The sequence below is a fragment of the Lissotriton helveticus genome, chromosome 1_1, assembly GCF_964261635.1.
Source record: "Lissotriton helveticus chromosome 1_1, aLisHel1.1, whole genome shotgun sequence".
Classification (NCBI taxonomy): domain Eukaryota; kingdom Metazoa; phylum Chordata; class Amphibia; order Caudata; family Salamandridae; genus Lissotriton; species Lissotriton helveticus.
The window spans coordinates 17,189,505-17,213,089 of record NC_136057.1 but is presented as its reverse complement, the minus strand read 5'-3'; the positions used below and the strand labels follow the sequence as shown (position 1 = coordinate 17,213,089).

The window sequence follows — 23,585 nt, the reverse complement described above, 5'->3', positions numbered from 1 at the left end:
CCTGGTGGCTCAACCTGCCGCCTTTGGAACCTTGAGACCCAGGTCCAAATCCCAGCATCACCAGCTCAACTTACCATTGTGTGATTCTGGCAAAATCACTTTCATATACATGTGCCTAAATGGGGGGAATAGCCTTTACAACGCGGTAATGACACCGCAGTGCGATTACAACGTGGGTTTCACAACGCAAGTCGTTACCACAACTTGCGCTGGAGGGCGCTCAAGGCTAAGGAATAGTAGATTTACTATTCCAGCACCTTCCCTACTGTACGTAGGCTGGTGTTGGAATAGTAAATCTTACTATTCCTAAATCCAGCACCCTACAGCGCAAGTCGTGGTGACGACTTGCGTTGTAAAACCTGCCTTGTGATGGTCTGCGGTGTTTTATACCGCGTTGTACCGTCAAACATCCGCCTAAATGTGTAAGATGTATTTGTGTAATCTCCACTTGATGTACACAATCTACTACTCTTTCTTAATACCTCATGAAATGTTCAGTGCCTCATTGCTTCAAAGCTAGTTTTGCATTCTATTAACACCAATGTATACCAACCATAGGAGTACACTGCTAAGGAGCATAAGAGAGGCACTTAGAGACTCTCTGGGTGTCAGGCAGAGGGCAACAACAAAATCTAGTCTAGGTCCAGCTTCCCCTGGTCGGATGCGATTCTTTTAAGGAATGTCCGCTTCAGCTTTTTTTAATGTTCATAACTTGTCCTTTTTCAGAGTCAGCAGTATTAATATTTTAAATATGCACTGTGGATTTCTACATAGGACAGGTAGGCCTGCCACAATTAAACTAGCTTTTTGGGCCTTGTCACTGTAGGACATATTAACATTCATTTTCTACCTGTCCTACTTTTAAATACCATGCACAATACCTTGTGGGCTACAAGGCCAAAATAATATGGTTGTCTTACTAATATTTAAAAGGGAGGGGCCTGATTCACAAACGCAGCTTGCAGTTTTGAATACGTTTACGCTTTTGAGTTCGTATTCTCAAGCTGCACTTTTGTTGTAACTTACACTTTTATAGTTAGAACAACACACTCACATAGAAAATTATGAAAGTAGATAATCTCTACAAAACTGTAAGTTACAACAAAATGATAAGTTATTACAAATGTGCTATTTCTAAATACCGAAAAGTCGTACACTTACTCAAAAGTGTAAGTTACTGTAAAAGTACAGTTTGTGAATAGCACTTTGTAGTATATTTTGTAGTACTAAATTAGTACTACAAAACCTACTACAAAGTGCAGTTATTGAATCAGGCCATTGTGTTTACCTGTCAAAAAGGGTTCTTGTAACAGGCACATTGCAGGTGTAGAGTGCTCTGGTCAGGATCCAATGGTAAACTTAAGCCATGTTTCCTTGTCACACTAGCAGATGGCACAATAAGTGCTGCAGTCCATAGGTGACATGCAACTTTTCATGCCATGAGTGCATTTCTACAACATATACTGGCCATGTGCGAGAGGTAAATACGCCAATCCGAGATTTGCCAGTTCCTACATGTTTTAGGGGTCAGAGCACATTGACTGGGCTGTGCCCCAGGGTGCAGAGTCAAAAAATCAGCAATAAAGTTCAGCAAAAAATGGACGGTGCTGACCACACAAAAAAGAGACATTTGCTTACAGTGGAGGTAGCATCCCCGGGGCCACTAAATCATGTCAGGGAGTTTCTGTTCAGTCCCAAGCATGTGAGGACTTGTGCTTCATCTAGTAGGGAGTGCAGGGAGAGATAGAAGGTTGCTGGTGTCACTCTTACAGGTTCAAAATGGTGCTTGTGTGTGAGGGACGATACCCACGGGGACACCCCCACCTTCCACGTTGTATCCCCTGCCGAACCCTCTGTCAATCTCTCACCCACTGTTTCTGCACCACCCCTTCATGGAACTTCCGTCCCCCATGTTTTGCTCTGCTCACCGTTTTGCTCTGTGCCATCTGTGTTGCTTCCACACCCAACCAATTATGTTATTTCCCTCCACCCAAGCCCCCATGCCCAGAACCTGGATGCCTGACCCTAAGATGGCACCCTTCGCCACCAGGCAGTGTATATAAAATGAGCAAGGATGAGGGGAGCACAACAGGAGGCAAGAGACACGTTGCCCTACTAGAGCTGCCCAGAAGAATATGAAGTACCAGCCTTGGAGTACTTATTTTACCTTTACCGAACACCTGCTGCTTACGAGGGAAGCCTTTCACACTCCTCTGCTCAAGGTATACCTTGTTTTATTTGGTTTTTTTAGTCCGGTGTTTGTCACATACAGGCACGGTGATCGGCACCTTGATACTGCCTCACCCGACCCCGCTCCTGCTCACCCTCCATGACACTTGACTCAGAGATTCTTCCATCGGCAGCTGAGACCTATACCTTTTGACTGACGCCCAGTGGAGCTACCTCGCGAGCTAAAGGGGAGATCGGCTATGGATTTCCCTCCTTGGCCATCACCTACCAAGCCGGTCTTCAGGCAAACTCTCCTGCGTCTCTCTAATGGACTTTTATCCCTTCTCCTCTTCTCCAATTATTGACCTTTGCCCTCACCCGTCCTTGCTCATAGTTCCCACCCTGTCTATCCACTGGACTTTCTTCTATGAACTTTCCCTGGTCAGTTGAGACTTAGCAATCTGACTAATGCCCGATGGAGCTACCTGTTTAGCTATTGGGGTGATGGGCTGTGGATTCCCTCCTCGGACGTCACCTACCCAGTCGATCTTTGGGCAGACTTCCTTTCGTCTCTCCTACCATCTTTTCCTTCATCCTTACGCTTCACACTTCCCCCTTCCCCTCCCTCCTCTCTGTTCGTCTCACCTTTCTTTCCTTTCCCAATTTTTTGCTTAATTTTTGACGTATTGTGTATTTTTTTTCATTCTCGATAACACTGTATTTGTTTTCATTCTCAATTACATTGTGTAGCCTAATGTAAAGTGCTCTGATACCTACGGGTCTAGCCAGCACTATATATGACTCTTAAATAACATTCTTCTGAACTTCTGATGGACCTCTGATGATGCCCCATGGGCGTCAAAACTGTTTATACTCACCTGGATACACGAGCAACCCTGGCCGATGCCCGGTGGAGCTGTCACATGCAGGTATTGAGGAGTCTGACGCTGGTTTCACCCCCTCGGCTGTCACCTACCCAGACGGACATTTGACATTGTTTTCCTCGTTTTTCCCGTTGTGTATTCCCTCCCTCCCCATCCTCCTCCCCCTGTGACTCTTTGATTTAAGTGATGTAACTATGTAAATTATAACTCGCTGTAACTCATGTAAAGCGCTCTGATACCTCCAGGTCTAGTAGCGCTATATAAAACTTTTCAAATAAATAAATAAATGGCTACTATTGTAAATTTGCCGTTCAGGGTCACCCCTGATTTGTTTGCTGTACACTATTTTTGCTAGCTTTAGAACTTTGGGTACTTTACCCCTGCTACCTAGTGGAAAGTAAAATGAACAAATGATGGACTGAATGCAGAACGATTCAAACATTCACCCCCAGTCACAAAGATCTGGGTTTAATACATTGTTTTTTGCTTAACACACCACCCCAGTTTGGACCCAGCCATATGAGTCTTGACCCTGCTCCTCATGGGAACAGTCCAGCCCGAACTGATGAGCCAGGTTCTGCCTGGACCAGAAACAAGCATCCTGGGACCGGCTTTGTGGTATCACCCATCATCAGCCAGGCTGGCATGAATCCAGGGGCACAGTGAGCACAAGACCCTCATCTGAGCATATCCTCCCAGTGGAAAGTGCCTGCTATCCCCTTTCAACATGATGACATTTGCATACCCATAATTAGCATCTTCAACTTACCTATAAGTATTTATTTATTTATTTATTTTGCCGATTTTTAGAGCGCGCAAATACCCATGGGTGTCTCGGCGCTGAAGTTGCAGAACTCTCAGGTGGATGGGGGGTTTAGGCAAGGAATAACCATGTCTTTAGTTTTTTCCTGAAGTTGAGGAGGGTCGGTGCACACTTGATGTGCAAAGGAAGTGTGTTCCATAATTTAGCTGTGGCCACGGAGAAGCGTTTGTCGCCCCAGTTGGCCCTCCTTGTGCGAGGGACTATGAGTAGGTGCGCTGAGGATGACCGTAGGGTTCTTGTGTGTTCAAGCGGTCGGAAAGCTTTTTTTAGGAATAAAGGGCCGTGATTGTGGATAGCTTTATATGCTATGCATAGAGCTTTGAATTTGACACGGCTTCTCGCCGGTAGCCAGTGTAGCTGTCGAATGTAAGGGGAGACCGATGCAAATTTGGGGATGGACAGCAGTGTCCTGGCTGCTGCATTTTGCACTGTTTGCAGTTTGTTGAGGACTTTTTGTTGTGCATTAAGTAGCAGTGCATTGCAGTAGTCAGTTTTGGAGAATACTAGTGTACTGATCAGTGTTTTGCCTGCATATGAGGGTAGATATGGAATTAATTTTTTTATCCTTTTTATTATGTGGAAGGACGAAGAAACCACCGCATTGGGGTGTTGCTGGAATGATAGCTTGTTATCAAAGACAACACCCAGATTGCGTACCTTCGTCACAGGTTCTGGGGGTTGTCCCATCTGGTGGGGCCACCATTGTGGGGACCAGGTAGGTTGTAGCCTCCCGAATGTCATCACTTCTGTCTTATCAGAATTAAGTTTAAGACAGTTGGATGACATCCAGGAGCTTATTGCCTTCATTGCCGCTTGGAAATTGGCTGCCACCGAGCTTCCATCATTGTAAATCGACAGCACCAGTTGGGTGTCGTCAGCATAGGTAGTGAGGGAGATTCCGCATGATTTTATGACCCTCGCCAAGTCCGACACAGATGTTGAATAGTGTCGGACTTAACGAGGATCCCTGCGGTACTCCACATGGCAGGGTGAAGGTCTGGGAAGTGAAATTGCCCAGTTTCACGGTTTGCGGGCGGTTTGACAAAAATGAGGCCAAGAGGTCCTTAGCTTTGTCTGTTATTCCTATGGCCTCGACACGGTCGATCAAGGTGGCATGATCGACCGTGTCGAAGGCCGCAGACAGATCCAGGAGTACAAGGACTGCGGCTCCTCCGTTATCCATCGTGGACCTAATCTCGTCTGCTGCCTTTAACAATGCCGTCTCTGTTCCATGGCCCTGTCGAAACCCAAATTGGGTATCATCCAGTAGATTGTTGAGGTGGATATAGTTTGACAGCTGGGAATTCATGATCTTTTCAAAGATTTTTGCAGGGAACGGGAGGCAGGCAATGGGCCTGTAGCTGGCAGGAAGGAGAGGGTCTAGACTAGGTTTTTTCAGTAGCGGTTTGATTATGGCTTTTTTCCATACCGGGGGGTAGACACCAGATGCAAACATTGCATTGCAGATGTTGGTTAAAGGTGGGGCAATAACTTCAGGGATGAGGTTAAGAATGCCTGGAGGGCATGGGTCTAAAGGTGAACCGGATTTGGTTCGAGCGACCAAGGGTTGGATGAGTTCACAGGTGATAGGTTCGAAAGCTGCGAATATGGGGGCACTGTTGGCAGTAGTGTGCGAGGAAATGCGCGATGCGTCAGGTGTAAACATGTTAAAGATGGCTCTGACTTTGTCCTCGAAAAAATTAGCCAATGCATCAGAGAGGGCTTGTGATCCATCTGACTGGGGTGCAAGTGGATTAGACAGGAATGTTACTACTTGGAATAGTTTACCTGAGGAGTTATTGGCCTGGTTAATTTGCTTTGTATAGTACGTGGTTTTCTCTGTTTTTATGAGTTTTTTATAGTTAGAGAGCGCGCTTTTATAGATAATCTTGTCGGTAGTATTGAAATTACGGCGCCACTGACGTTCTAAGTTTCTGCAGTACTGGCGTTGAAGTCTAAGCGGTTCAGAAAACCAAGGGGCTGAAGGAAGTTTTCTACTACGATGGAAAGTTTTGGTCGGTGCTAATATGTTGCAGGCTTCGATCAGATTCTCCACATAGGTATCTGAGGCTGCTGTGGGATCATGTTCATTAGGCAATGGGCTATCCTGTATCATCTGGGTGAGACGTTTGAGATTTATGTTTTTCCAGTCTCTGAAATTGATGGGTTGGGAAGGAGTCGAGAGGGGGGGAGTGGGCTTAGTGGAAATAGAGAAGCATACTGCAGAGTGATCTGTCCAGACTAAAGGAATGACCTCGGTAATGGAGATCTCAGGGTTGTTGGTGAAAAGTCCATCCAACGTATGTCCTGCTTTGTGCGTGGGTTCCTTAACAATTTGTGTAAGACCGGCTGTCTCTAAATCTCCAAGTAGCGTTATGGTGTCTGGGTCTTCTGAGACTTCGAGGTGAAAATTGAAATCGCCTAAGATGGTAAACTGTGGCGATCCAATTGACGTCTCGAGTATGTGATCCAAGCGTGATAAGAATTTAGCTCTGGATCCTGGGGGGCAGTAGATCAACATACCTTTAAATGTTGATTTACTGGAGAGGCCTATTGAGAAAAGGAGGGCTTCGCATTCAGAGTAGGTTGTGTCTGCTGTAGTTATTTTAAGGTGATTTTTGTAGATAATCGCGATTCCTCCACCCTTCCTTATAGGTCTGTCTAACTTACACACACAATAGTTGTTGGGTGTGGCGTCTCTGAAGTCTGGGCCGGATGCCTCATCTCCCCATGTCTCAGTGATAAATAATATATCTATCTGTTGAGAATCTATGAAATCAGCGATTTCATATTTGTGTTTTGGCAGGGATCTTACATTTATAAGTGCTGCTGTCACTGGCGGGGAGAGTGTAACCGGAGTAGGTGAGGTCTCGGTACAAGTGGGGCACTTGAATGGTCCGATCATAGGATTGTTATAGTTGAAGTGAGGTAGGGAGTGAGGGAACCTAGTTGTTTGCTTGATGCTGAGGAGTTGGGCCGAGGTATATGTTATTGAAACGGAGCTGGTGACGGGATAGGGGAGTGACGGATCATGGGGGATGGCCCTGTGCCCGGTCTCGGCGCGGACGAGCGCAGACGAGCTTGCCTTATGCGCGCCTTCGGCGCGCATTCGTCGCGCCCGCTGCGCTTCCGGATCCGGTGCATTGTACATAGGGGAGATTTGGGGGGTGGCCTGCGCAAGTGGGCGTGGCTTTTGCCGAAGAGCGGCGTTGCTAAGGCAACCCTGGTCCGCGTCAGCTATCAATCAGCTGGGCGGTAGAGTGCTCGTAGCGGCTGGAAGAGTAAGTATAAAATCACAAGTATCACAATGTAAAAGCAGTTTTTAAAAGCGTCACAAGTATCACAATGTAAAAGCAGTTTTTAAAAGCGTCACAAGTATCGCTATGTAAAAGCAGTTTTTAAAGCGTAAATCTCCCGGCTTCCGCCTCAGGAGAGAGTTTTGCAACAAGCGCTCGTATTCAGCGCGAGCTTTTAAGCAGTGAGGCTAGTGGCGTGGCCTACGCAAGTGGGCGTGGCTTTTGCCGAAGAGCGGCGTTGCTAAGGCAACCCTGGTCCGCGTCAGCTATAATCAGCTGGGCGCTAGAGTGCTCGTAGCGGCTGGAAGATTAAGTATAAAATCACAAGTATCACAATGTAAAAGCAGTTTTTAAAAGCGTCACAAGTATCACAATGTAAAAGCAGTTTTTAAAAGCGTCACAAGTATCGCTATGTAAAAGCAGTTTTTAAAGCGTAAATCTCCCGGCTTCCGCCTCAGGAGAGAGTTTTGCAACAAGCGCTCGTATTCAGCGTGAGCTTTTAAGCAGTGAGGCTAGTGGCGTGGCCTGCGCAAGTGGGCGTGGCTTTTGCCGAAGAGCGGCGTTGCTAAGGCAACCCTGGTCCGCGTCAGCTAACAATCAGCTGGGCGGTAGAGTGCTCGTAGCGGCTGGAAGATTAAGTATAAGTATAAGTATAAGTATAAAATCACAAGTATCACAATGTAAAAGCAGTTTTTAAAAGCGTCACAAGTATCACAATGTAAAAGCAGTTTTTAAAAGCGTCACAAGTATCGCTATGTAAAAGCAGTTTTTAAAGCGTAAATCTCCCGGCTTCCGCCTCAGGAGAGAGTTTTGCAACAAGCGCTCGTATTTAGCGCGAGCTTTTAAGCAGTGAGGCTAGTGGCGTGGCCTGCGCAAGTGGGCGTGGCTTTTGCCGAAGAGCGGCGTTGCTAAGGCAACCCTGGTCCGCGTCAGCTATCAATCAGCTGGGCGGTAGAGTGCTCGTAGCGGCTGGAAGATTAAGTATAAAATCACAAGTATCACAATGTAAAAGCAGTTTTTAAAAGCGTCACAAGTATCACAATGTAAAAGCAGTTTTTAAAGCGTAAATCTCCCGGCTTCCGCCTCAGGAGAGAGTTTTGCAAAGTATCTAGTATTTGATACGTAAAGTGAACCAAGGGCTTGTAAATTAAATGTCACACGTGGGCTGCAGTACACATTGAGCCACCCAATGCAGTGACAGAAGAAACATGACTGCAATCCTGCCACCAGCAGCCTGGCTATGCAGTTTCAAACTTCAAATTCAACCTATTAAAATAGCCCCTTTTAAAAAGAGTAAAACTCTCCATTTGAATATGTATAATCACTCCTACGTGAGCCCTGCTGCCTATTAAGGCAGGGCACATGGTATTTAAAAGTAGGACATGTAAAGTTAAACGTGTCCTTACAGTGACCAGCACTGCAACGCTATTTGCACCGTAGCAAGGTTGGCTGTTCAATAGGAGGGCATTGGGACACAATATTAAGTTTATTACATTTTATCTCCACCTAAAAAACAGCTACAAATTACATTTTAGGAGTCTTAGAAACATTTATTACAAGCCCAGTTCACTGATGAAGTCGGATTCGTAGCACATTTTTGAAAATTGAGTTTTAGCTTCCAGGTACTTCGGTCAGGACAAAGGTGACTTTTTAAATCTGCATTTGGTCTATGCCTCCTGCCAGGCAGTAATTAGCACGTCAATGGATGTGAACAAGGCGTGAACGTGCTCCCATGATAGGGGAAAAAGGCATTGGGCATGGGGAGGTGTTGCTGTGCCCTTGACAGGATGGCCTGTGGGCTGGGCCCAAGGACTTAATTAACTTCAAAGAGGCCTACCCTGTCACAAGCAGATATAGGTATCGCCCTTCTTTCGGCCCTCCAGCAAGGCTGGCCTCCATCACAGTGTGCTTCTTGGTGACATCACAGTGCCAGATCCTGCTGGGGTGTCAAGAGCTTAGTTGGGAGTCAGTGAGATCTTAAGGATTTTTGGGGACATTGGGAAAGCTGTATTTTTGGGCCTACTGTTTGGAACAAATGTAAACTTGCTTCCCTTTTCTTTTCATTAAGCCCTCATGATAGCAAACCAAACAATATTGAATTATACGTTTAACCTTCAAAAACGTGGGTACACAAAAACAGACAAAAGCTCAAGCTGCCAAGTGGTACCAAAAGAAAGCTTAAACAGGCATTAAATTAGAGCTAGGTTTTTTAATTGAAACAACAAAGTTTTACGTAGCATTCTGGGTTGAAACAGCTATTTCCAATGTATGGAAAACATGCTGTGAGTGACTTGTTAGATGTTTAGTCAACAATTATACAATATTTAATTAAGAACTCTGCACATAGCACTTGAAATTACAGCTTTAAGTGGCAAATAATTATAATCACTAATAAATTCTCCTTCACTACTGCTGCTATTCCTTTAACAGTGAAACAGAGGCGGGTGGAAAGATAGAGAAAGAGTGGTGGTGAAAAGAAAAATGGGGTAGTGAGGGAGATGTGAGGTAGAGAGAGACATGAGATAGAGAGGTGAGGGGAGTGATGAGGTAGAGAAAGGGCTAGGAGAGAGATAAGGTAGTTGAGACATGGAGTGAAAGAGGTAAAAATAGAGACTATGGGTCCCATTATGATGGCGGGCGAACTTTGTCCGCCCGCCACTGTAACAGAAAATGGGACCGAGGTAAGACGGTTCCAAGAGGCCAATTAGGATGCACATTCTTGCCTTTAACATTGCAACGGGCGGTGGTGTAAACAGCACCCGCCGCAATATAAAAGATTTTATACAAAGGAGGGGTTTGGCCCAATAAAATGAAGGAGAGAAGGTAGGGCCTATTAACGAGGAAAAACAATTAGTATACCCTCTCAACCAATTATTCAGGAAATGTTACTTATATGAGGAAATAAACGAAAGTGAATGCGTTTATCCCAGCCATTGATTACGGCTGATTAATTTTAATTATTTTTTTATACCATATTAGTTTTGAAAAAAGAACACATAATCTACTAAACAGACCGTCTCATTCTATACAATCTCAAAGAACAATACAACAAAGATTTCAAAAAAACAATTATTTACAAAATCACAAAACATCAAGTAAAATGACGATAATTCACAAAGATAACTACAAATAAACAGTTGTGACATATGACTGAGAATCACATTCTCGTATTTAAACAACACATCATATTCCCAAAGTAAACTGATGAATTATTGCAAAAGACTTCTTTTATGCAAAAACGATGTCAAATATAGTTGCCAAACTATGTTTAATATAGTTGCCGACGCGTTTCGAGTCCCGGTTTTTTGTATTGCCGGACTCTCATCAGGGCTGGATGAGTCTTTTATTACAAGCCAACTGTTTATAATGAAAAAAACACAACAAAAAAATCTATTGTAGTGCGCTTCCTGTTTCGTCTAAAAACTGATGTCTTATTTATCTGAACGAAAGCCTGTAAAGAAATGGTAGATAGAGGATACCCTAAAAAACTCTTAAAACACTCGAAGAAAAGAGCTAGGTTCACCCCTAGAGAGACTCTATTAGATAAAAAGGTCAAATCTGATTTGGACAAGCTTGTCTGTGTGACAACCTTCGGTCCTCACACAAACAAGTTCAGACAAATTGTTTTAAGAAACTGGCATTTGTTGGAGAATCTTGACTGTCCTATGCCAAAACCAATTTTTGCGATGAAGAAGAATTTGAGTGTTGGCCAGCAACTAATACGTGCTGATAGCTACATTCCAATACCCAAAAGCAATCTTTTAACACAATGGAACCTACCACCAATTACTGGACACCACAGATGTGGTAATTGTGTTGCCTGTCCTTCAACGTTGGAGGGAGATGTATTTGACCATAACGGTATAACATGAAAGCATACAAATTTCACGAACTGCAAAACAAAAAATGTAGTTTATGCAGTGCTATGCCCTTGTAATAACATTTACATCGGAAAAACAAGTCAACAAATAAACATAAGGATAACACAACATAGATCAAGAATAAAGAAGGGGGTTCAATCTGCCCCCATGGTCGAACATTTTTTGTCCCTAAAACATAACGAGAACGATTTCAAATGGACTATTTTGTCCGCAATTGATTCCGGACACCGTTCTACGGGGTTTGAAAATGCCTTGTTACGAAAAGAAGCCTACTTGATCATGAAGTTTGACAGCATAAGTCGAGGACTAAACTGTATGAGTGAGCTTAATCGAGCTTAAACTATCTGTTTTCATGACACCGCGGATAATTAATATGGGTTGCATTATTGTTTTTCTCTAATGCGCTAATCTGGAATACAAATCCCATAATTCATTGCTTTGTATAGTTGTGTAGCCCCCCCCTCCCCATACCACGTGCTTTTTTCCAACTCGGTAAAGTCGTTTGGAGAATGGTGGCAAGCTCTCGCTCTCTCTGATTACGAATGATTCACTTTAAACGACCATGAGGCTTGCACAAAAGGTAAGCGTGACTCTGTGTCCTTATTCGGTCCGCGCACATATATAATCCTTAAAACATGCGGTTGTTTCCAACCGCTAATGTACTGTATCTGTTCCCCTATTTAGAACTAGAATTGGAAGAGAATTGAACACGTTAAAGTCACGGCGTGCTGCCCGAACTGAAATCGATCTCAGCGTGAGTAAACAATTCAAACGCCTGTTCGTGCTGTCCAAAATAGAGGGTACAAGTTTTTACTGGGTATTTTGTACCGTTTTCACCCATTTAGATTTGATGACCCGAAGCGCTGTGACCGTGGACACTTAATGTGAAGTCTTAAAATTTTCGTCCCACAAGAGCACTTTCAAGGTAACCCTTGTTCTTGAGATACAGGAACATAAGTTTATGTTAGTTTGTTTACAAGACTATTTAGTCTCTGCTATTTTGTTGCAGAGTGACGAGCACTGATTGAAATTGCACTACAAGCCCCCAAATTGCGCTGGTTTTGGCCAGGTATGTTGGCTTTCGTTCAGATAAATAAGACATCAGTTTTTAGACGAAACGGGAAGCGCACTACAATTGATTTTTTTGTTGTGTTTTTTTCATTATAAACAGTTGGCTTGTAATAAAAGACTCATCCAGCCCTGATGAGAGTAAATGTACAGGAATTTATAGTCCGGCAATACAAAAAAATGGGACTCGAAACGCGTCGGCAACTATATTAAACATAGTTTGGCAACTATATTTGACATCGTTTTTGCATAAAAGAAGTCTTTTGCAATATTTCATCAGTTTACTTTGGGAATATGATGTGTTGTTTAAATACGAGAATGTGATTCTCAGTCATATGTCACAACTGTTTATTTGTAGTTATCTTTGTGAATTATCGTCATTTTACTTGATGCTTTGTGATTTTGTAAATAATTGTTTTTTTGAAATCTTTGTTGTATTGTTCTTTGAGATTGTATAGAATGAGACTGTCTGTTTAGTAGATTATGTGTTCTTTTTTCAAAACTAATATGGTATCAAAAAATATTTAAAATTAATCAGCCGTAATCAATGGCTGGGATAAACGCATTCACTTTCGTTTATTTCCTCATATAAGTAACATTTCCGCAATGTTAAAGAGGCATGTTGTCCATTGCAATGCACAACGTGACAGGCACTGTGCGGTGCCTGCCACCTTGTGTATGGCAATGTAGGGGGGTACCACAGGTACCTCCCAAGTGCAGCGCTCCACCCCCACCCCACTGGGGGCCCGTAACAGGCCCCCAATGCAATTTCCGCCGGCCTCATCGCCGCCATGGAAAGACCTTGAAAAATGCACATCCTAATATGGATGGCGGTGCCTGCTCGGTACCGCCACCATATTGTGCCCCAGATCCGAAGGGCAGGCAATCGTAACGATTGCCTGCCGGCGGAAAAGCGGCGGACAGTCTTTCCGTCCACCGCCGTACCCTTCGCCATACTAACCCAGGCTGGCTACGCTAGTCTCAGGTTTTGCATCAAAAGCTTTGGGTGCTTGCACTAGTCTGAGTAAAGCCTTCTGATGGAAAATGGCACAGAGTGGTGTTTGCACTGAGAAATGGGCTCCTTTCCAGTGCGAAATACTTGGCGCACTGGAAAGTAAACACATTACAAGAGTCTGTGCTGCTTTGGGCACTTTGTGTGAACTTGTCCCGCCTAGTAATCTGGTGCCACGATTCTGTTAATCATACTTGGCTTGTTGTTACGAGCAGCGCTATAATGGGAGGAATTTCTACTGTCCCACTAATTTTACCAGGGGCCCCCTGTATTGTGGGGCCCTGGGCAATCGCTCACTTTTCCCAGGCCTTAAAAATTCTCTGTGCATAGAAAACAAATGGAGATCTAACCACCCTGTTACCCTCCAGAGTGGGTAGAGGGCTCACTCATGGGGATGCTGAGGGGACCCCCCCTCCCCCGGCTCTGTTCAACAGGGTTCCTATTACACATAGGGCTCTCTCTCCATGTTTTCACCACAGCCCACCTTAAACAGGCATGCTGGGACAAACAAGGAAAGTGCACCCTATCAGGAAGAATGCGCGGCATTCACGGTAACCGCGAACACGCACGGCTCTCAGGGCAGCGCATCCAAGAGGAATACAGAGCGGCTGTTTAAAAGCTGCTCCATGTTTCTCTGAGCAGGCGGCAAACAACCTGCATTTTAAAAAAGAAACAGGGGCATATTATCAAGGGCCTTATCTCTGCTTTTTTGGCTTTAAAAGCCAAAAAAGCAGAGATAATGTTTTCGCCCTATTAACAAGAGGGTGCTAACATGCATTAGCGCATGTGAGCACCCTTTTACCCGACGCCTCCCTTTGCATCTCTAATGAGATGCAAAGTGGGCGTCACTGGGCAGAACAACCTTGTAAATATCACTGAAGTGCACATCGTGATATTTACAAGGAGGCCCAAGCATTTTTACAGACTAACGTCTGCAAAAATGCTGACTTACCTATACTTTATATTGGAGGTGGATTATGCTGATACGGCCATAAGGTCGTATCAGCAAGGTTATCGCCGTTTTCCATTGAACATCGCTGGAAAACCAGCGATGTTCCATGGAAAACAATGCTACCGCTGGAATAAGTATCGCCATTGCGCTATGCATTGTAAATACAGCCCTAGCATGGCGATAATTATCAGCGATAGCCGGCGATAACAATTCACACGCTAAGTACGGCCGTTGATAATATGCCCCTTAGAGATCCCTTTCAGGCGGGTGCACCCGCCTGCAAGAGATGTATGGGGGGTCCATTGGACCCCATTTCATTTCTTTAGAGGGCTGCATTTAGAAGGCTCACTGAGAGTGCACCACCTTTTTGTGGCGCACTTTCAGTGCACCTTGTAAAGGAATGTTGGCCTCTGCTCCTATATCAGTAACATAGCACGGGGGCAGAGGCAATGTGATTCCCTCATTCGCATGGCGCAAATGAAGGAATCACATTCTATTGAGACAGAGACCCGCATGTCACCTGTATGTCAGCCAGTTTAGCGACAGTGAATTTATCGACCCTGAAAGGATGGAAGGCTGAATGTAGCCAGCCAAGATTCATACAAAAGAATGCAGCCTCTTGGTTCAGCCATAGGCTGCTAATCCACAAGAATTGTTCCAATCCTGGCTCTGATTCACCAATGCATGTGACCCCTGGCAGATCATTTCTGTCTGTGTCTCACTCACCTGATATGCAGAAATGGATGGCTTAGACACAGGATGAACACAGACAAGGGCACAAGAACATTGCCAATTAATACAGTCTGGAGGGAAAGATCCTTTTCAACGCAACTTTTACCACGCAGTGCCTTTACGACGCAACGATTACAACGCATGTCATTACAACGTATTGCGCTGGGGGGCGCTCTAGGATAGGGAATGGATTTAATTTACTATCCAACACCTTCCCTACTATCCACGGCGACTGGAGTTGGAATAGTAAATTAAACCATTCACTATCCAGCACCCCTTAACGCTATGCGTTGTCACAGCATGCGTTGTAAAAACTGTGATGTAAAGGCATGCGTGGTAAAAGCATGCGTTGTAATGTCATACATCCCAGTCTGGACGGTGGCACGACCACACTGTGCAAATGTATAACCTGAGGAAAGCCCTTTTTGTATGCTCACACCCAAGTTCTGCCCCCACCTTTTGTCAGCTTTTGTGCTGGTTTACTGATTGAACCCTGGGCTCCTGCCGTCCAGTGTACGTGACCCCTAGAATATATAGGTGGTGCAATTGGCTAATACCTGATTGGCTTATTTAACTTACTTATACCCAGGGCCTGTACGTTAAATGTGGCTAACAGACTGCAGCACTGATTGTGCCACAACTACAGTGACAAAGTGAAAACATGACTCAAGGCTCGCCACTGCCCCCTAGCAGCGCAGCCTTTAAACTGCAAGTTTGACCAGGCAAAAGACACCTTTAAAAAGTTGGAGGTGCTCCTAGGTTTTAAATGTCCTGGCAGAGAAAAGTCTCCAAGGTAATGTTTCACTGTGACAAGGCTGGCTCTTCCATAGAGCTATGAATGGATACCTAAAACTATCTAAACATGTATAACTTCCTGGCATTGTGGCGGGCGGTGCTTGTGACGTTTGGTGCTCTCCACCCCTCATTGTGTGTTTTGGTAATAGCTAAAACCATCAGTCAAGGACCCAAATTAATAGGAATTACAATCCAATCTGATGGTAAAGCCAAATTTGAAATTGATATTTTGAAAATGACACTTTTAGAAAGGTGGCCTTTTCCTGGCTTAATCCTCCAGAAGCCTTTCAGAGATAATCCCCAACTTCTACCTGGCAGGCAGCTGGGAGGTGTGAACTGGTGCCAGGAAAGGAGGGCCCGGGGGATGTTGTAGCCGACAGTGGTCACCAACGGTACACGTTCAAAGTATGGCACCCCTCGGGGTGTGCCCAGAGCTATGACCAAGGGAAGAACGATTCTGCCATGATGGATTTTGGCAGAGCAGGGCACTGTGGGATTGGATGTATGTCATCACAACGCATGCTTTTACTACGCATGCCTTTACAACGCAGGTTTTACCAACGCAAGTCGTTACAACGACTTGCGTTGGGGGGTGCTGGATAGTGGAATAGTTTAATTTACTATTCCAACTCCAGTCCCCGTGGATAGTAGGGAAGGTTTTGGATAGTAAATTAAACTATTCCCTATTCTACAGCGCCCCCCAGCGCAAGTCTTGCTTTGTAAATCCTGTAAATCCTGCGTTGTACTGGTAGTGCGTCGTAAAAGTTGCGTTGTGATGGATGTTTCCTGTGGGGGATTGTATAGGGCCAAACACTTAGGGAATTATATCAAAGAGGATCAGGTTGCCCGCTAGGAAGGTTTTCTTTAGCGGTCAGGGAGTCTCCCCACCCACAAGCTGGTACCAGGTATAAAGATACCACCCCTGACTACCTCCCTCACTGCTGCAACCATGATAAACAGAAAGACTGCACCTGCTGAGCCAGAAGAGGGACTTAGCCTCCTTTTTCTCCTGTGGAAAGTATGAACCTGCTCCCAGTTGTACCCAGGACCAAAGAGTGGGCGCCACGAGCTCGTGGGCTAGACTCCTGCTAAGCTCCAGGAACACAAACGCTGCAAGTCGCCTGCAACAAAGAAGAGCCCGGCTGAGCCGTTTCAACTGGACTCTGCTGGCAGCTACTGGGACATTGAATCTTTACTCACTACGTGGTATCCAAAAGGGTTCCCTGATTACATATTGATGTAATAACTAGGGACATATACAAATAGCAACTCATATAAAGAAAATACATACATATACCAATAATTTAAAATAAAATAAAACATTCTATAATTAATTGAAACATTAAACTATTAAAATAAAATGTACATTTCGCAACACAATAAATATAACAGTATGGAAAATGTTGGATAGCGTAGGGGTAAAAATTACTATTCCCACTCCAGTGACTGAAACAGTAGGGAAAGCGCTGGTGCCTGCCATGTTGTGCATGGAAGTGCACAACATGCCTTCCTGGCATTGTGGCGGTCGGTCCTGAGTGCACCGCCCGCCACAATGACAGGAATGCAGAATGCGCCCGCCACTGTGGCGGGTGCATCCTAATCGCCCACACAGAACCCCCGCCCTTATTGCTGGCTGTCCCTATCCCCGAAAGGATGGCGGGCGGACAAGGTCCGCCCGCCATCCTAATGACCCCCTATATTTTTACAAACCATATTTAACACTTCGATATTTCTTAAATCGATATTACTTACCTAAAATCGATATTCTTGACCATAATATTTTTTCGCTCAATATTTCTGACCTACAATATTTTTACCTCGATATTTGTGCAAGTCGATATTTGTACATCAATATTCCTTACCTAAAATCGTTATTCTTGACCCACAATATTTTTACCTCGATATTTCTGAATCAGGATATTTTTATCTCGATATTTGTGCAAGCTGATATTTTTACATCGATGTTGTGTCTCTGCACCATCCAAAAGGTCCTGGCCCCTCGGCTGGCATTAGAATGTGCTCTCTCCACCTCAAGACTGCAAAAGTAGATAGTTTGGTACTTTTATTAAAAAGTTCAGAATGCGTTTCTGAGGCATCAACTGGACGGCCATCGAACTGCAGCTTCTGACAGTGCCTCGCCGATTTAATTCAACTTTCTGGTTTCCCCACTGAAAGCAGCTCGACTAACAGAAAAGTTTCTAAGTGCCAACTGGAGGATTCCACCTGGTCCAATGCCGAGAAGCACCTGGCCATCGTCGAGCCCTCCAAACTATCCAGCTGGCAGTCAGCGCTGACCAATCAGGCCACCCTACACCAGGGCGATGGAGTATTTTACTTTGTCTAATACACAGCTCCCCCCACTGGAAGGAGACTCCCGGTGCACAGCTCCAAGAAGACACTTTTTCCGTCACAGGCGGTCACTCGCGGTGCTCATTAAATTCAGTTGCGCACATGCTTGTATACTTGGCATCATCGTGTTGTGATGTTTATTACTTTTTCGTTTTTGACCCGTTTGCATGATTGTTTGACCATGATTTATATGTTCCTGAGCACGCAGTATGATTCTATTTATCACAAATGTTGAATTAATCATTTACACGTGAGGCTATGGTGGCGGACACATCGTTGTATTACATGATAGTGATACCATTTTGCTTTCCTTTATGTTCTTAGAGCGTTCCCCTGAGGAAGGGCATAATTTTAGCCCGAAATGCTTTGGGAGTTATGCTGGGAGTTATGTTAACGATTTGATTTTGGAATAATGTCAGATTCCAGACATTTGGAGAGATTTATGATTTACTCAAAATACTTGGATTTATGGAATAAATCATTGATGAACTGAATTAAACATTCGTGGTGATTACACTTTGGAGTGAAAGTGATCAGGTTATATATAAGACAGCATTGTCTTCTTGGAGCTGTGCACCGGGAGTCTCCTTCCAGTGGGGGGAGCTGTGTATTAGTCTTTCACTTTCACGCTGACCAGGCCAGTCGGCGTTATCCTGGGAAGCACGCATAACTTTACAATTGGTTTACCTACAGTCATATTCAGCTGTGCAAGTCTGCTTCTTTTCTGTATTTTACTTTGTCGCCCGGACGAAGGGTCTGACAGACAAATTTAGAAATGTCGATAGGTCTGACAGACATTTCTAGAATTGATTGGAACCATCAAGTTGGTTACTGTCGATGCATTGTAACTTTGCCATATGACTCTGTGAAACATGACAGAGTCATATTGAAAAGTTAGAAAAAAAATTTCAAAAACAAAACACCAATGGGGGATTTTTGCTTTTGAAAATAAAAAAAAACACAATGGCCTACCTCACTATGGGCCCGATTCACAGAATGAATTTAAGACTCAATCCTAAACTTACTACTATTTTGGTATTCACAGAATGCACTTACTACTTTTGGTATTCACAGATTAAATTTACAACTTTTAATATTCATAGAAGTTAGGATTTTGTCTTAAGACAGATTTAAAACAAAATCCTAACTTCTGTGAATACCAAAAGTAGTAAGTTCATTCTGTGAATGGCAAAAGTCATAAATTCATTCTGTGAATACCAAAATCGTAGTAAGTTTAGGATTGAGTCTTAAGTTCATTCTGTGAATCGGGCCCTATGGGAGTTATTTCCAATGGCCAAGGGGTCTGTTTGACATTTTTTCTGCCTCTTACCACCAGGGTGCACCTACTGTTAACGGCCGTAATAAACGGTCATATTTCTGTCTATCTAAACTGGGCAGGCAGGCATATAGTTTATTCTCCAATGGCCCTTACTTCAGTGGGTGGTTAAAGATGTTTGGGTAAAGCAGAGATACTTTTGGTAGGAACGTTACTTCTTCACCATGGAGAAGGAATGCCCTTTTCACCATGGTATCAATAAAACCCTAAGTCTGAATTTTAAACTTTTCATTAGAATGACCCTGGCCTCTGTATATAGCCTGCGCTCTATTGGGGTCGGCCCTAATTTTTTACTTTGACCTGATCTCCTGATCAAGCACGACCAGATACCTGCGATTAGCATTTTTCTGTTTTTGGTGTTAGAAGTTTTAAAACTTCTAAAAATCACATCTCTGTTTCCCTTCATCAGATTTTTGATGTCTTGGTGTATATTTAAACTTGGCCAGCGCGGTAAATTCCGTTCCGCTCGCGGAATTTGGGTAATTTCGCATTCCGCGGAGAAAGCGAAATTGCCCAAAATTCTGGATTTGCGACTTCGCGAAATTTTTTGCTTATTCACGTTCTCAAATGCGTGTTTGCGACATAATTTTCCCCGAGTACGCAAACAGCGATTGTGAACAGTAACCAAGCATCGTGAACAAGCAATTTCGAGTGTTCGTGGAGATTTTTTACCGTTTCGCAGAGATTTACGTAACGTGATTACGCAAATTCCACCCACCCCTAATTTAAACATTACAAAATGCACACTTTTTTTACTTGAATTGGGATTTTTATTGTGTTGTGTTTTTTACTTAGTCACTGTTTTGGTACTGACAAATGCTTTCCACTTGTTTTGTGCTACAGCTAACCAGGACTGAACCAAGTCCTGATTTAAAGAACCCTAACTGGACCTGATATAGAATAGTGACATTACTACAGAATGAGGTCTCACAACCACCCCTACTAATAATCCACTTCCTCACACCAAACAAGCTTCCACTCAGCAACACGTCCAACCCCTAGATCCTGAGATGTGGACAATATGAAACAAGTGTCTAGAACGTACGTATTCAGTGTGAATGTGGTGTCCAAATTTCATGCGTAAGTCTTCCACCCCGTCGTTCACCATGTCAATAAGTGCGGCTTCCTTGTCATTCTTGCCGTAGAGGCCTGAGGAGGAGCACAACATTTATAAGAGATGGAAGGAAGGTGGTAGAATAAACACTCAGAAACTGGGCTAGCGAGAGGATCTGGGTTGTGACGGCCAGTGTGGGGGGCTCGAGGGGTCTGTGAGGGTGGATGTGGGTTGGGATGGCCCGTGCATGGGTGTGATGGACAGTGTGGGGGGCTCGAGGGGTCTGTGAGGGTGGATGTGGGTTGGGACGGCCCATGCATGGGTGTGATGGACAGTGTGGGGGGCTCGAGGGGTCTGTGAGGGTGGATGTGGGTTGGGATGGCCCGTGCATGGGTGTGATGGACAGTGTGGGGGGCTCGAGGGGTCTGTGAGGGTGGATGTGGGTTGGGACGGCCCATGCATGGGTGTGATGGACAGTGTGGGGGGCTCGAGGGGTCTGTGTGGGTGGATGTGGGTTGTGACGGCCCATGCATGGGTGTAATGGACAGTGTGGGCGGCTCGAGGGGTCTGTCTGGGTGGATGTGGGTTTAGATGGCACGTGCATGGGTTTGATGGACAGTGTGTGGGTTTTGAAGGGTCTGTGTGGGTGGATGTGGGTTGGGATGGCCCATGCATGGGTGTGATGGACAGTGTGGGGGGCTTGAGGGGTCTTTGTGGGTGGATGTGGGTTGGGATGGCCCGTGCATGGGTGTGATGGACAGTGTGGGGGGCTCGAGGGGTCTGTGAGGGTGGATGTGGGTTGGGACGGCCCATGCATGGGTGTGATGGACAGTGTGGGGGGCTCGAGGGGTCTGTGTGGGTGGATGTGGGTTGTGACGGCCCATGCATGGGTGTAATGGACAGTGTGGGCGGCTCGAGGGGTCTGTCTGGGTGGATGTGGGTTGGGATGGCCAGTGCATGGGTGTAATGGACAGTGCGTGAGACTGTCCTCATCCTGCCCCAGGATGAGGACAGTCTCCGCCCCAGGGCAGGATGAGGACAGTCTCTGCCCCAGGGCAGGATGAGGACAGTCTCTGCCCCAGGGCACTGGCCATGCAGAGGGCACTTGTCTGACAGATATCCCCACAGGCCCGTCACCCCTCCGCCCACTGGTCCCCACAAGACTCCCGCATTCTCACCATATTTGCGCCCCAGGTGTCGCAGGATGGTGTTGGACTGGTACAGGACAAAGTCTCCATCTTGAAACTTAGGCAGCTGTCCAAACATCTGCAGGAGAGACAAATGAACACATATCAGACTGGTGGGGCCCCAGAGGGCCTGGTGACTGCCAGGAGTGAGTACAGTGCAGCGAGGGCCCCTCTGATAGGCCTGTGGTCTGGCCTGTTTACTAGTAGAGACCCGGGTCTTCAGAAAGGCCTGGGGTCTAGCATGCTTTTTAGTATATGACCTTGAAGAGGTCTGGTCACTAATGTCAGATAGGGGCCCTCAAGGAGGTCTAGTTACTAGTGTGAGGTAGTTGCCCTTGAAGAGGTCTGACTACTAACACATTATGCTTGCCAAGCACAATATGCACAGTCAGCAAGCATAGCATGAAAGCTAAGCACAGTATGCATGCCAAGCACAGTATTCATGCCAAGCAGAGTATTCACTCCAAGCACAGAATTCACGCCAAGCACAGTATGCATGCCAAGCACAGTATGCACTCCAAGCACAGAAAGCATGCCAAGCACAGTATGCATGCCAAGGACAGTATTCATGCCAGTCACAGTATGCACGCCAAGCACAGTATGCAAGCCATGCACAGTATGCATGCCAAGCACCGTATTCATGCCAGTCACAGTATGCACAGCAAGCACAGTATGCAAGCCATGCACAGTATGCATGCCAGGCACAGTATGCAAGCCATGCACAGTATGCATGCCAAGCACCGTATTCATGCCAGTCACAGTATGCATGCCATGCACAGTATGCAAGCCATGCACAGTATGCATGCCAAGCACAGTATTCACACTAAGCACAGCATGCATGTCAAGCACAGTATGCATGCCAAGCACAGTATTCATGCCAGGCACAGTATTCACGCTAAGCACAGCAAGTATGCCAAGCACAGTATGCATGACAAGCGCAGTATTCATGCCAGTCACAGTATGCACAGCAAGCACAGTATGCAAGCCATGCACAGTATGCACGTCAAGCTCAAAAGTATGGCAGTTACAGCATGTGGTCCAGGGGGGTAGCTTAGTTAGTCAAGTGAGATTCGGGGGCTGTGAATCTTAAATCTCCCAACTAAAAAAGCAGTGGGCTGCCCCCAAATCACCCTCTATGTGTTAATATATGGAATCTGTGTGGATGGGTGAGATGACCAGGGTTTGGGATGGACTGTTCCCATGAGGAGCGGGGTCAGGGCTGATTTGCCTTGGGAGTATCTGGGGCTGAATTCGAGTTGAGCGGCTTGTATTTTGCAGCTATGTCCTTGCATCCTTATTTCTACCACAAAAGTAACACTACACCCACAACAAGCCAATCTAGGGGCCTTGTCGATGCTGCATAAGATATATAACAGTACAAAAGGGGGCGACAGAGTGGGCTAAAGAACGGTGATGGATTAAACCCAGATCCTTTGACTGGGTGTGAGTGTTTGATTGGTTCAGATGTTCCTTCCATCACCACCCCCTTTTGTACCGCATAAGATATATAAGCCGCAACTGCATCTCTGCCGCATAGCACATTGAAAATTGGTTCCATTCTGAAATGGCGAGACTGTGACGCATTTGTATTTGTAACATTGAATTAAATATCTCAATTAAATTAAAAGGGCACGTTCTTCAGCCAATGAGACCTGAAACTGAAATCAACCGTACCGCCCTGTGGAGTGGATAAACGTACGTGCAACCCAGCTCTTACCAAACAAATGCAATAGAAGCAGGACAAGCCTCAGCCGACAACGCACGAGGCTGACCTCACTGCAGCCAATGTGGCTTCAAACCCCTGGCCGCGGGAGACTTGGGATCCCAATAGGCTGGGCCCCCTTCATCCAGAGGAACCGAACTGCAAATGGATGTCGACCCTCAAGTTTACCCAAACCGTAGCCCCTCACCACCGATCCCCCCTTGGGAGTGCCCCGCCAAAGACGCTGCTCCTGTGCCTACACTCAGTGACCAAAATCGCAGCACAAGCCAACCCCGCCCAACAGGGAAACATCACAGTGGAGAAGAAATACTGGGAGCACGGGAT

The 23,585-nt window shown here is 45.4% G+C and overlaps 1 protein-coding gene across 2 annotated transcripts in view; it reads right to left on the bottom strand.

Annotated features, from left to right (window-relative positions):
- LOC144811516 (glutathione S-transferase P-like) overlaps positions 1-23,585 on the bottom strand; it is a 71,555-nt gene that overhangs the window by 16,286 nt on the left and 31,684 nt on the right. For both annotated transcript variants that reach the window (XM_078673865.1, XM_078673873.1), the window contains 2 exons: positions 21,530-21,617; positions 20,343-20,446 (listed from right to left, as the gene is read on the bottom strand). In XM_078673865.1, the coding sequence (XP_078529991.1) occupies positions 20,343-20,446; positions 21,530-21,617 (192 nt within the window). The remainder of the gene's footprint in view (positions 1-20,342; positions 20,447-21,529; positions 21,618-23,585) is intronic.